General features: G+C 41.0%; 1 protein-coding gene across 4 annotated transcripts in view; it reads left to right on the top strand.

The window, feature by feature from the left end:
• The first annotated feature begins 68 nt into the window (after positions 1–68).
• Positions 69–13114, top strand: part of LOC139411732 (STE20-like kinase a) — a 37767-nt gene continuing 24721 nt past the window's right edge. For all 4 annotated transcript variants that reach the window (XM_071158445.1, XM_071158436.1, XM_071158427.1 and 1 more), the window contains exons 1-5: positions 69–965; positions 5540–5704; positions 9490–9538; positions 11827–11976; positions 12694–12766. In XM_071158445.1, coding sequence (XP_071014546.1) covers positions 813–965; positions 5540–5704; positions 9490–9538; positions 11827–11976; positions 12694–12766 — 590 coding nt within the window. In that variant the 5' untranslated portion in view covers positions 69–812. The remainder of the gene's footprint in view (positions 966–5539; positions 5705–9489; positions 9539–11826; positions 11977–12693; positions 12767–13114) is intronic.

Genomic DNA, 13114 nt, shown 5'->3' with positions numbered 1-13114 from the left:
ATTAGTAATCGGTTGGAAGGAATTTATCAAATGCTTTGTTTGGCCATGTCAAGGCTTTCATTGCGGCTGCGCTTCACGGGCACGCGCTTTCCACAACATGCAGCAAGGAGGAGGTGGCAAGGCACTCTATCAATTCTGAAGTTGGTTCGGTATGAAGGAATATTCCCTATTAAAACCAACCGGAGGAAAATGAAATGTTTAGAAATGGCCACACCATAAATGACTACCGTCTCGTGGAGCTTCAAGTCTGAGAAACTTAATTTCATTCTCGCGTTTATTTTTCCGTTCCTTGTGACGACAGAGGACTTGTATTAGATTGCGTGGTTGGGCCGTAACTACGGGTTATAAGTATGTCTTTGAAGGGAGTTTTATGAAATCGCTACCGCTGAACTTCAAGAAGATGCTGCTAGTCTGAGATCCATTTATTAAACCGGTTGTTACATAGTCTAAGAATGACGGTGTGTGTATTGGGGCAGTAACGTTAACCATCCCAAGACCACCCTTGTGAATTTTGTTGAGAACGATCAAATGTATCCAACGTGTTATGTGAACTGTTTTATTTACAATAATAATAATGCGCGATTGATGTTTCAGCTCATGAGTAAATTCGGGTATTGAATTGTAGTTTATTATTATTGGGTTTATTTCAAGAATCGTCTGTCTACTTGTCTAGCGGCTAAATGGACACAGTGGCGCGAGCAAGCTGCCCTATTACAGCCTGATAGACACTTGGACGTTATTGGGAATTTTGGATTATTCTTCTTTCTTTGTGGGAATTGCTGGAAAGGCCACTCATACTAAACTCACAGAAGATGTCGTCGTTCTTCAATTTTCGTAAAATCTTCAAGTTGGGGTCTGATAAGAAGAAGAAACAGTATGAGCACGTACACAGAGACGAGAACCCGGAGGAAATCTGGGAGATTATTGGGGAACTGGGAGATGGGGCCTTTGGGAAAGTATACAAGGTAAAACGAACGGATATATTATCTTTCAATATAAAATCCATTAAGATCAAGTCTGTAACTCATGATACCTTCGTACAGGAAGTTCTACTGAGAGACATAACTCAACCCCTCCTATCATCAACATGTCAAATATGCCTTTTTTTGTTGTCTCATGGCCCATCTAATTTTGTCGTTTTTGTTCACCCTTGACATGTCAAATACTAGGCTACCTCAACATGAAATAGCAAGACTCATTGCCTGTCTAAACAGTACTTTTTTTTTTACACAACCCAAGGGAACATGTCTCACAACTGTTCTATGAATGAATATTGAATATGGTAGTGGTATCCTTACTGAATTATACATTACTGGTAAACAATGACATTTTCAATGCTCATCTGTGTCAAAAATTCAGTTTTCAAGGAGTGCCTCTCCTAGAAAGTTAACGGGGCCTCCATAATGATATGGTGGGTGATAAGTGCAAATAAAAGAGTTCAAGTTCATATTCCCAGAACAGCAGTGCAGTGGGGTATGAAAGTCCTCATGGCCAGTTGGGAAGGGGAACTCTTTGGCTGCAAAACAAATCAGAATAGTTCACATTCAAGAAGAGCTTATTGTTGACTGTGAAGATGAGAGCAATATGGATTGCTTGAGGGTGTGAATTGCAGGCAGTAAACCTCATAGGAAACAGGATACAGTTGAATAGTTCCCTAGATAAGTGGGCCTTATCAGTCAGAAAGGCCCCAGCAGTGTAGACACATCATCATTAGTGAACAGGTACTTTGTTGGCATAGCTCAGGGGGGAGCAGGATGTGCGTTAGTACCATATACTGTAGCAGGTTCTCATGTCGGAAGGTCTGTATGTGGGTGGAAATTTGTGATAATGTACATTGGCTATCTACAGGTAACTGCATAAATAATGGAAACATTTGAGTAATTTAGGGATACAAAGTATATTGAAAACAGGTGGCACCTGAGACAGCGTTTTCCATCACTATCAACAAAACATCCAATTATGGAATTTATCGTAAAATAATGGTGTCACATCCCTCCAATAGAGTTTCAGACACTTGTAGAATCTATGCCAAGGTGCATTGAAGCTGTTCTGGCTCTTGGTGGCCCAATGCCCTATTACGACACTTTATGTTGATGTTTCCTTTATTTTGCCAATTAACAGTTGTATTAGTCTATTCTTGGCTCTGCGGCTAGTAAGCTAAACCATTCAATAGTCGTCATGCTTAGTTAAGGCCTGAACATTACTCTGTCAGGGTTGGGACCAACACACTGAGAGATAGAACTGTTGATGATTTACCCCCTGCTGTACTTTCTTCGTTGTCGTGTTTGGGACGGGTGTCATCTTTGACCGAGTCAGCAAGATGCAGCAGAGGGAATATCACTGTTTGTTGCTGACCTGTTCCTACATGGTATCTGCTAGCGGAGCTTTGATGACCAAGAGAAAAATATACATTTGAAATCGATTCAATTTTTTCCTCGTGTTTATTAATGTCTAATGTAAACAAATTGTTATCGCATGCGCATGTTCAGGTATTCTATAGGTCAGAAGTCTCTTATTCAGTCCTTGGAGCCTTCCGTGTCTGCTGATTCTCTCCTTTTCCTGGAACTTAACTGATCAAATAATGTCAGTGATTAGCCAGTGAGTCAATTTTCCCCAGTTACCCATGTCTTCATTAGCTGATTAGCAGGCAATGATGAAAGCCAGGACTGGAGACACTGCAGCCCTCAAACAGAGTTGGGGAAAACACCTGCCTGTTGGCATTGTTTTGTAATTATTTTTCTTGTCACCCTCAGTCAAGCATTCTAATGTCTAATGTCTCTGTCAACATAAGAACATCTTTGGTGTGTCTAAACTGGATATCTTTTGTCACTAGTAAACACATCATGTCAACTGTTTCAGTGAGCTCAGCTCTAATATTATCAGTCACAGATTGTACTTATAATTCCTATCCACTCCCAGTCATGGAATGTAGTAAGTTGAGTTTGCCCTAATGGTTAACAATATATTTTTTAAAGGCACACGTAACCTACATAGCAATGCATACACACAAACTATCTAGGTCAAATAGGGGAGAGTCGTTGTGACACGAGGTGTTGCTTTATCTGTTTTTTGAACCCAGGTTCGCTGTTTATTTGAGCGATATGAGATGGAAGTTCCATGCAATAAGGGGTCTATATAATACTGTACGCTTTCTTGAATTTGTTCTGGATTTGGGGACTGTGAAAAGACCCCTGGTGGCATGTCTGGTGGGGTAAGTGTATGTGTCAGAGCAGTGTGCATAGCCGATCACTTGACCAAATCTGTTACCATGTAATAACAATATCATACCCTGTACACTATTATCTTAGTCATCCCTTGTCCTACAGCCAGGAGAATTTTGCTCTTTCACAAACAAATCTCTATTTTTGGTGTAAGTGCATGATATAAAAGGTTCCACACTCCTTTTTTCACTTGTTCACTTGTTTTTGAGAAACTTACCCCAACCAGCGATTTACTTCCTGATCCTCATTGTGTACTACAGGGGCTCTGAAAAAAACATGGAACAAATGCTGCAAAAAACACCCAAATACGTCCTTTTAGAAATGCAAAAGCTCTTAGTATAGTGGTGCATGTCTTTAGATGTTGTACACGTGAAATTGTCATTCTATACTTTATCCACAGCATTATATTCCATTTACTTGCGAATCAAGCTGTACTTGGGTGTTTTTGGACCATTTTTTTCAGAGCCCCTGTACTGCACAACGAGGATGAGGAAGTGAATCACTGGTTTTGGTAAGTTTCTCAAAAACATGTGAAATCGACAAAAAAGTATCTGGACCTTTGTATATTACATGCCATGCCAATACGTGTATGTGACCAATAACGTTTGATTTGATTTACATCAAATAGAGATTTGGTATAAATAAAAGTGATCCTTTTAATATCATATTCCATGTGTTATTTCACAGCCCTGTAGTGGCTGTGTCATGCTGAGGTGTGGTGGTGTTAGAGGTGGCAGCAGTGGGTGAATCAGCTGGCTGGGTCTGGGAGGAAGGGGATTCTTGGCATTCAGTCTGAGTCACAGCTCTGAGCTCACCCCATGACGGGCCGTGGAGCACAGCCGCTGAAGTGGGTGTGAGGACAAGCCAAAGCTCCCTGTCACAATGGCCAATAAAAACAACTGATAGCCCTCTATTCACATACTGTAGCTAGGTTACTTTCCCCTTCATCATTTGAGAGCGCATTACCTTCTCTTCTGCGTGCTTGGGGATGTGCCCATGCTTCTTTAATGTAAATCCCTGGACATGTTTTGATTTGGTGTTCTTGCCAGTTTCCTTGTTATGCTTTGCTAAAGGTCAGACTGTTTCTTGGATATGAACCATCAGAGTTCTTGATGGAATGTGAAGGCTCATGCCCAGTAGAACTGAGGTCATAGAGCTCTCTAAAATAGGAAGGCAAATATGCACAGTGTCACAGGTATGACCTCGTGTTGAATGTGTGACTGCTAAGGCTAGGGCAGGCGTTGCCTGGTACAGACAAAAGGGAGTGACTATGTGTAAATATACATTCTGATGCAGTTCGCTACACTGACACACCCTCTTTCCCTCCTTAACTTTCCTTAACTCCACTAGGTTGGGTCTGTATCCATAAACATTACGGCCAAAGCTTAGCTCAAAATAGCAGCCCCGTCTGCATGAGCGAGAGGAAGTGGAGAATGGAACAACTTGTCATTTCCCCTTTAAATGTCTTCATTTTCAACTAGGTCAAGCCTTTGCAAGTAGCCAAAGGAACATGCATGTATCTATATGCGTTTGACCATTACACATGGTTACTTGTCTATGCTTCCTAAAGCCATAAGCTAATACCTTTTTCTATATATCTAATCAAACTTCCTCTTTTGTCAGACCTTGAGCTGGATCCTAAATCCCTTCTTTTTATTGTAATTTCCTACTGTCAACATTTGTGTCTGTTATATGGCTATTGGTCACAGTAACTTAACTGTCATGACAATTTTGTTGTTTTAAAAGCAGAAACATGCTTATATTGCTATAAAACAGTATATAAAACATGTTTCGGTAAATGTTTCTACAGTAGTTATCACAGAGGATAGATGGCATAGCTTGGGCATGTGGTATCCGTTGTTCCTGAAATGAAACACATAGGAACAGTTAACCTTGATAGACTAGTTAATACAGTTCAGCTAACAGATGATCAGTTTTCTCCAGACTCCACACTGTAATTGTCCTGACCCCAGATGCGAATTTGGCCTCTCCTCAAGCTGATTTTCCTGCAAATATAAAGCCTCTTATGTTTTTGTGTCTGAATGATGAAATACATTTACAGAAAGATGTGACCTTTTTAGAAAATTGCCTTCAGCTGCTCTACCATAAACCACTCCAATGCTAAATGCTCCAACTCCAAAATGGCAGTGGCCTTTTCATGTTATCGTTACCGTTCATAAATGTGTTTACATTAACCACTATCCATTAGTACGGCTAATAATCTATTGCTCTTTTTCTGCGGTATGAGTTTGATCGAATGGTGCTTGTTATCAGGGGAATATATTCACTAATTTCCTTTGTCGGTGTCTTTGTTTCAGGCCCAGAACAAGCAGACTGGGACCCTGGCTGCTGCCAAGGTGATCGATACCAAGACAGAGGAGGAGTTGGAGGATTACATGGTGGAGATAGACATTCTGGCCTCCTGTGATCACCGTTACATAGTCAAACTGCTGGATGCCTTCTATTATGAAAGCAAACTGTGGGTAAGTGGGTTCCCTCTGGAGGGATTGGGTTTCTCAGATGTGGAGAACAGGGCCACTGACAGTGTTCACAGTTCACACCACTCACACACTTGTGTGTATACTCATGAACCTGCTAAAGTGCGGGAGTTCACCGTCTAACACTTGAGAAATATCAATCTATATGCACCTCACACAAGTCAAACATGATGATATTCCTAATTTATTCACAAACCAGTGCTTGAGATTACGATTTAAATAAAGTCACCTCACATTCTTTTATCAATGTCGCCCCTTATTCTCTCTCAAGCCCCAGACTTCACATGGGGATAGTGCTGAGCGACCATTTTGTTTTTATGCATTTTTTCGATAATTTTCGGTTCAATTACTTGAATTCCGTTTAGTTTGTATTTCTGTGTGAGCCCATTGTGCCGTTTCTCTAGAGAGAAATCAGATAATTCACAAGAGAAGTCAAGAACTATGGGACACTGGGTTGAAGGGAGTTGAAGTTTTCACTAAGGAAATATTCAACCTAGTTCAGAGCAGAAACGTGGAAATTAACTACAATGACCAGAATCCACTGCGCTGATTCTTTCGGATACACTTTTACCCTGCTATGTAAGGTTAGATACACACAGAACGCATGAGAGAGGAATGTACACAACGACGAGAGGAATAGAGACAGTTTGTGAAAGTACCTTTTCTACTTTGAAGAACTAGTAAAAGGATTTTGTCAGAGAGCTCTGCAGCATCCTTAGGCAGTCTAGCCTCCTGTGTATCTAAATAGGATGGCTAAAGACAGTACATTATGGGGAGCACAGAGATAAGGTTAGGTGGTCTGACTGGCTGGCTGCTACTGCCTTAGCAGAGATTAAATGATGACAAAGTCCTCAAATAAAAACAAAGTAATATACTCAACATAAATATCTTATTATTTCATAGTAATTTCCTATTTCTTTTAATCTTTATTTAACTAGGCAAGTCAGTTAAGAACAAATTCTTAATTTCAGTGACGGCTTAGGAGTGGGCAGCCTGAACAGCCTGTTCAGGGGCAGAATGACAGACCTTTGTCAGCTCGGGGGTTTGAACTTGCAACCTTGCAGTTCCTAGTCCAACGCTCTAACCAATAGGCTACCCTGCCGAGGTATTGACCCAATGTGGACCTGACCTGAAATAATCATTGTCTTTATTTCATAATGCATTTACATTTTTGAAAAATAATCAAAACTGTGATTATTTTTTCATAAATGAACCAACCTCAAAAAGCACTAATCACCATCAACTGCTGTGTGAACGCTGTCAGAGGATCCTGTCACACTGTTGGTGTGTTTGGAGAGAACAACAGCGCATTTATGTCCAGGTGGTATCATGTGATCCCCCGCTGTGGGGCTGCAGCCATAGGAAGATAATGGACTGCTACTCTGGGCTTGAGAAAGTGCTAATGAATAATTTAGAGACATCAAACCTTGTCGTGTGTGCCACTGGTTGAGTCCTGGGAGAGATTAATGTGTAACGTATGCCTTTAAAACATGTCAGGCGTTTAGTTAATGTGTGTGAACATTCCATTCAGCCAAAAAAAGGACTCATTCATACCAAACCCTGTGCAACAGTAGGTGAATGCTGTGAAATATACATAAGGCAGGCACTGCCAGTAAAATGGTAGCTAGCGGCTGATGTCTTATGGCACTGTTAAGGCATAGTAAACAATAATGGAGATCTTTACTGCTGTAAGGATAATTGTATTATATTTAATTCATGATAACATTAGTAAACCGTTTCAAATTGTTCATTATTGTAAAACGGTTAGCCCTCCATTGATGTGCATCATTACATAATGGATCACCAGTCTTTCCATCCTCTTTGTTTAACTCACTGAATGGGCGTTGCTCAGTGAGGGTTTTGATTGATTTGTGCATCCGATACCTCAAGCTGCTGTTTGACATGTCCTGGCTATGCTCCCATAGATCAGGTGATATAGTATAGTTCACAATAGCTTTTATCACAGAGGCTGGTCAGTTTTCACATCTCCAAAACGGCATTAGTTCATGACATCATCAGATAAACCAGACGGAACTTTACCAGTAGGTTAGTGCGCTTACCTAGTCCTGTGCAAGTCAAGAATTGTATTAGATCAGCTCGATGTGATGTCTTAGAATAATCGCAATGCACACGATAGTGATGTTTAGCCATGTTGGGGATGTTCATTTCAACAGAGAAATAAGAGTTGCGTTCAGTAGGACTCGGTTGTGTTCAGCAGCAGCAAACAGACAAACTTTTTAAAACGGAAAATGAGTGTTCTTATGTGACATGTTCCTGTAGTACCTCCTCAAAGCATTTTTTCCATGGTGTGCCAACTGAACACAACACAGGTTTGAAGTTCTGTTCCTTCAATTTACAATTTGCTAAGCCCCACCCCCCCTTGGTTACTGTTGCAACCTTGGACAACATTTTCCCGGGAAGCCCGATTCCCCATCCAACCACTGGCGAAATCCCCTCACAGTGATCTCAAACTTTTAGCTAGCCACTGAAGGGTTCTGAATTCACTGTCAGCACGCAGTCAAAGCTATATCCACTTTTGGAGATAACTAGTGCTCTCAAATCGTATCCTGATGTCGACAGCAGATTGGAGATGTATTTATAACGTTCCTAGCTTCGCTAGCTAACATTTTGAGAAAAATAAACGTTATATTAAGTGGCTAGCTAGCATTAGAAACTTGGGGTGGTCAATAAGACAGAGCTAGCAAACAATATAACAAGTGTAATTTCAGATTTAAAAAAATTCTCCAACAGGTGCTGCATTTCAGGAACAACAAGTAGCAAGTACCTCTGGTGTACTGTTAAATTATTTAGCCATTTAAACAATTTTTTTAAACCGTTTTTGCCATATCCCTCACTGGCTTTCATGCAATACAAACGTGAGCTTGTCAGAGTTGTCAGATTTTACACAGTTCCTATCTATTGGAGTGCTGCAAGTGGTTGCCCAAAATTCTGGGATGGGGCTTAGCAAAGGGTCAATTGATAAAGTTATCTTTAATAGTTGTTGTAGAAAGTGTTGGAATGGTTCTAAGAGGTTATGTAGAGTAGACCTCTCATTCTCTGCTGTGTGTGTGGACCATTGTATCTGAGGCAAGGGCTGCTACAATGATTCTTCCTCTTAGGAACAACACTGGAGCAGAGCTCAATAGAGTAGGCATTTGTTTTTCTCACATCTTCCTGTAATACAAATAGTGTGGTCAGATTTGAATTGCTTGCAGTGACATTGCTGTCTGAGGACTCCACACTTTCTTTGAAATAGAGCTGATGTAAAAACTCGATGTCGTTTCTGCTGCAGATTTATTGGCAGATTAACAAACATGTATGCCAAACTGAATCCCTTACAAAAAAATGAGGAAGTCCCCTTCATGAAGTCTCACACTTGATAAGTTATTGCACTGGTTAGCATTGACCACGAGAATTTGAAGAGCTTTCACAAGGTTGTTAAGATAATTTGCTGTGAAGGATATCTGTAATTGAGTTGTCCCTTTTTTTACATGTGAATTAAGCTCACAGTTTACATAATAGAATGTGAATATCCACTGTGAAACTCACTCATCTTATTAAATGACAAGTTTGTGCATGCAACAGAGTAGGTTGAATCAAAGTGTCTCGCAAACGCCTTTTGCGAAGTGCTGTTTTCATCCAGCGCCAAAGAATTTGACCTCAAGGCTCCCTCAATTAAAACGTTGATGTCTCCTGCTGAGTGTTACTCTGAAACGCACATAACATTGGGGGGACACATTGGTACAGTAACTGTATTTCTCTCTCCTCAGATTCTGATTGAGTTCTGTGCGGGAGGTGCTGTCGATGCAGTCATGTTGGGTGAGTATGGATTTTCAAAAAGGAATACATGGAAAATGTCACTCATCAGTCAGATCAAATGTTTTTTTCTATTTCAATACATTTCAGCCAGTGTAGAATGTTCCCTCCACTCAGTGGTGGAGTGGTGAAAGTGTATCATAGTTCCCATTTCTAGGAGTGGTTAGTCCAGTTTTAATGCCTCAGTACTTTCCTTTGTGTTCTTTGGAATTTAAGGAACCTCCCACCATTGGTTTAGAGTTGTATTCGGACTTGCTGATTTGATATTTTAGTCATTTAGCAGACGCTAAGTCCAGAGCGACTTACAGGAGCATTTAGCTGTAAGTGCCTTGCTCAAGGGCACAGGCAGTCTGCTCAAGGATTCAAACCAGCGGCCTTTTGGTTACTGGCCCAATGCTCTTAATAATCGCTAGGCTACAAAATTAAGCCTGCAGATGTGACTGGGTGTTACGAATCGCTTTGGCTCATAATTCATGCAAATTATAACAGTGAAAAAGTAACAGTGAGAATAACCACAGACAACTTAAATCTACCGTCAAACACTCATGGTTTATTTGGTAAACACACGGTAAAGCGGGGCAGGAAAAGGGGCTGAGCTGGACCCAAGGAAAGAAACAAATCTCCCAAAAACACCCCTAAGCTAGACTAGCCTACTTCAATACAGCTAACTAACTAACCAAAAATACAGTGGGTGGTCCACCCAGTTCTAACTAGTGTTCTTAGACAAAGTATTCCTACGGGTAGTGTATGCCCATGGGCGACTTGTCTTGGTACCCCCTTTTCCCACCATCAAACAAAGTCAAACACCATAACAAAAACAATACTCACAGGGTAACAGACATTGTGACATGTAGTTGCTAAACCAAACAAGAGATCTACAGAGAGATTGAGCTCCAGAAAAAACAACTGAATGGGTTTTTAAACCAAGGGAAAGGGAATGTGATAGGGTAAGGGAAAAGGAGAAGGTGTCTTCTGATTGATGATTGATTGATTGGGGAATGATGATTGTCACCTGTGAGGGGAGAAGGAGAGAAAAGAAATACACACAGGATACACACAGGTTACCTGTATCTGTAACACTGGGTGTCAGTCTTTACACTGTGATATGTAAGATATTAAATGAATCTTTGAGTTGAGACCACATGTCCTCCATTTTGTAACAACACCCTGTCATTATATTGTACCACACAGTTTATAGTGAGTAGATCACAATTCACACAGGCTGATAATGATAGCACAAATAGCCTGTTTTGTGTAATAAGTTGACATAGGCTGCTACCATTCTTCACTCTAAGCATGTAAGTCACAGGGGGTTGGTGGCACCTTAATTGGGGAGAACGGTCTCGTTCTAATGACTGGAGCTGAATAAATGGAATGGTATCAAATACATCAAACACATGGTTTCAGTTTGTAGGTGTGTTTCCTGACCGATTCCGCGTTTGGTTGATGATGTTTGTCCCCCGTGAGACATGGTCGACATTAAAGCCTATTTCACTTCTTCAAAATCGCCACAATGAATCTAAGATAAAACAAGACATCTGTAATTCATTTTTATGTTTTTGCTGAGAATGTTTGAGTTGCGCAATTTGACATCTTAAGGAGTTTGTTGCAGGATTTCGCTAGTAGAAAATGTGCAACATGTTCTACTATGTAGATAATGCCAGGCTGCTGGGCAGGTATGTCTCATCGTGTATGCTATTGGATAGAGCGCAATCACCACAGCTCTTCACCCCATGTTAGTGGGCAAATGGACATCATCAAATGAAATCATTTACCCGTTGTGACGCACGGATGGTCCAAACTCCGTTTTAGGTTAGACTGACTTTATCACCTAAATTATCCTATTTACACTTTGTAGTCAATTTTGACACTGGAATAACTGTTTCTGACTCATATTGATGCCACAGGCTGTTTTTTCAAAGGGATTCGTTGCTTTTTAAAAGCAGTCACTCTTTAAACAGAGAAGAGATGTCATGGTTGAACCTCTTCTGTTGGATCAGGAGTGGTCCAGTGGTGTGACTCACTCTACCATGCTGTTGGTCCAGTTATGACTGCTGGCTGTGGGAAGAAGGGCATGGAACAGTGTTCTTTTGCAGTTGCTAAGGGTTACAGGCCCATGTCTCCAAATTGTTATGTTTAGTGTGTGTTCACCATGTACTATGAAGGATACAGTACATAAAGCATTGGTAAAACCTTCATGAAATGTCAACATACGACACAGAAAGTTCCAGTGGATAGAGATTTTATGGTACACTAAATTCATGTGGATGCTTCCGTCTTTGCCTCTGCAGAGCTTGAGAGGCCTCTGACAGAGCCCCAGATCCGGGTGGTGTGTAGGCAGACGTTGGAGGCCCTGGCCTACCTTCATGAGATCAAGGTCATCCACAGAGACCTGAAGGCCGGGAACATCCTTTTCTCACAGGAGGGAGACATCAAATTGGGTAAGGCCTTGCCTCGCTGGACTTCTATTGGCTCTTTGTCTAAGAATATCTCCTACTGTATTTAATGAGTAGTAGGCTGTCCTCTGTTGACTTGCGAATAGGTTTAACTGGTATCCTGAAAAGATATTGTTCAAACGTGACACTCCTAACAGGCTTTAGGCTGGAAAAGTGTAGTATTACTACCCCTTTGAGTGCCTTTGCATCCAGCCCAGTAGAGAATGTAGTGGACTGGACACTGGCCTGATATGTATTGTTAAAAATACAGGTTTCATGATGTGGGCGATTCATCATCATTGTTGGCAACATGCAGGCTGCAAATGTATGCAAATGAAGCCTTGGATATGTAAATGATTGCAGTTGAGTTAAGTGATAGCATCCATAGCTACAGTTTCCATGATGATTCATACGATGTAGGCATACAGAGGGTCGTGACAGGGCTAGGCGTAGCCTTAATTAGCAGGCAGTCGCTAGCTACACAACGCTTCATTTGACCTCTCAGATGTACTCGAAGACTGCGTTGAGACGCACAGTAACATTCTGAAATAATCACAAGGTAGTGTAGCAATGACAGTAGAAGTAGTCCTTTATTATTCATATAATGTGGATGTATATTAACCTATATTAACCTTTTCTTATAAAAACAATGAAATGCATTAAGTCTCTGTCATTCTCCATCTCTACCCAACTACTAAATTCTGAATCAATGTCTGTTTTCAGCTGACTTTGGCGTGTCCGCTAAGAATACCATGACGCTGCAGAGAAGAGATTCTTTCATTGGCACTCCATATTGGTGAGTCATGCTGTTCTGATTCTTTATGTATCCATTTTAAAGAGCTTCTGATTTGAACTGAACAAAACTTGTGTGAGGGGTATTTCATTGCCACGGGGCAACCATTTGTTTCGCAGCAATGATGTCAAGCTAATTACCAGTATATTACTGTAGGGGTGAATGAAAAAGCTCTTTCAGAGTGTCCAAAGCACTGACTCATGTTCCCAATAGTACATTATTTGAAACTAACACCAGAACGCACACTCGGTGTACACAAATGCACACCAGCTTTCACCACACACGCACACAAAGAATGGTACTTGTGGGCACTCACCACACACACACACACACACAGAGGGTTTCCGTTAG

This window comes from Oncorhynchus clarkii, chromosome 1, assembly GCF_045791955.1.
Source record: "Oncorhynchus clarkii lewisi isolate Uvic-CL-2024 chromosome 1, UVic_Ocla_1.0, whole genome shotgun sequence".
NCBI lineage: Eukaryota > Metazoa > Chordata > Actinopteri > Salmoniformes > Salmonidae > Oncorhynchus > Oncorhynchus clarkii.
The sequence above is the reverse complement of the archived record's forward strand: the minus strand, read 5'-3'. Positions and strand labels throughout refer to the sequence as shown.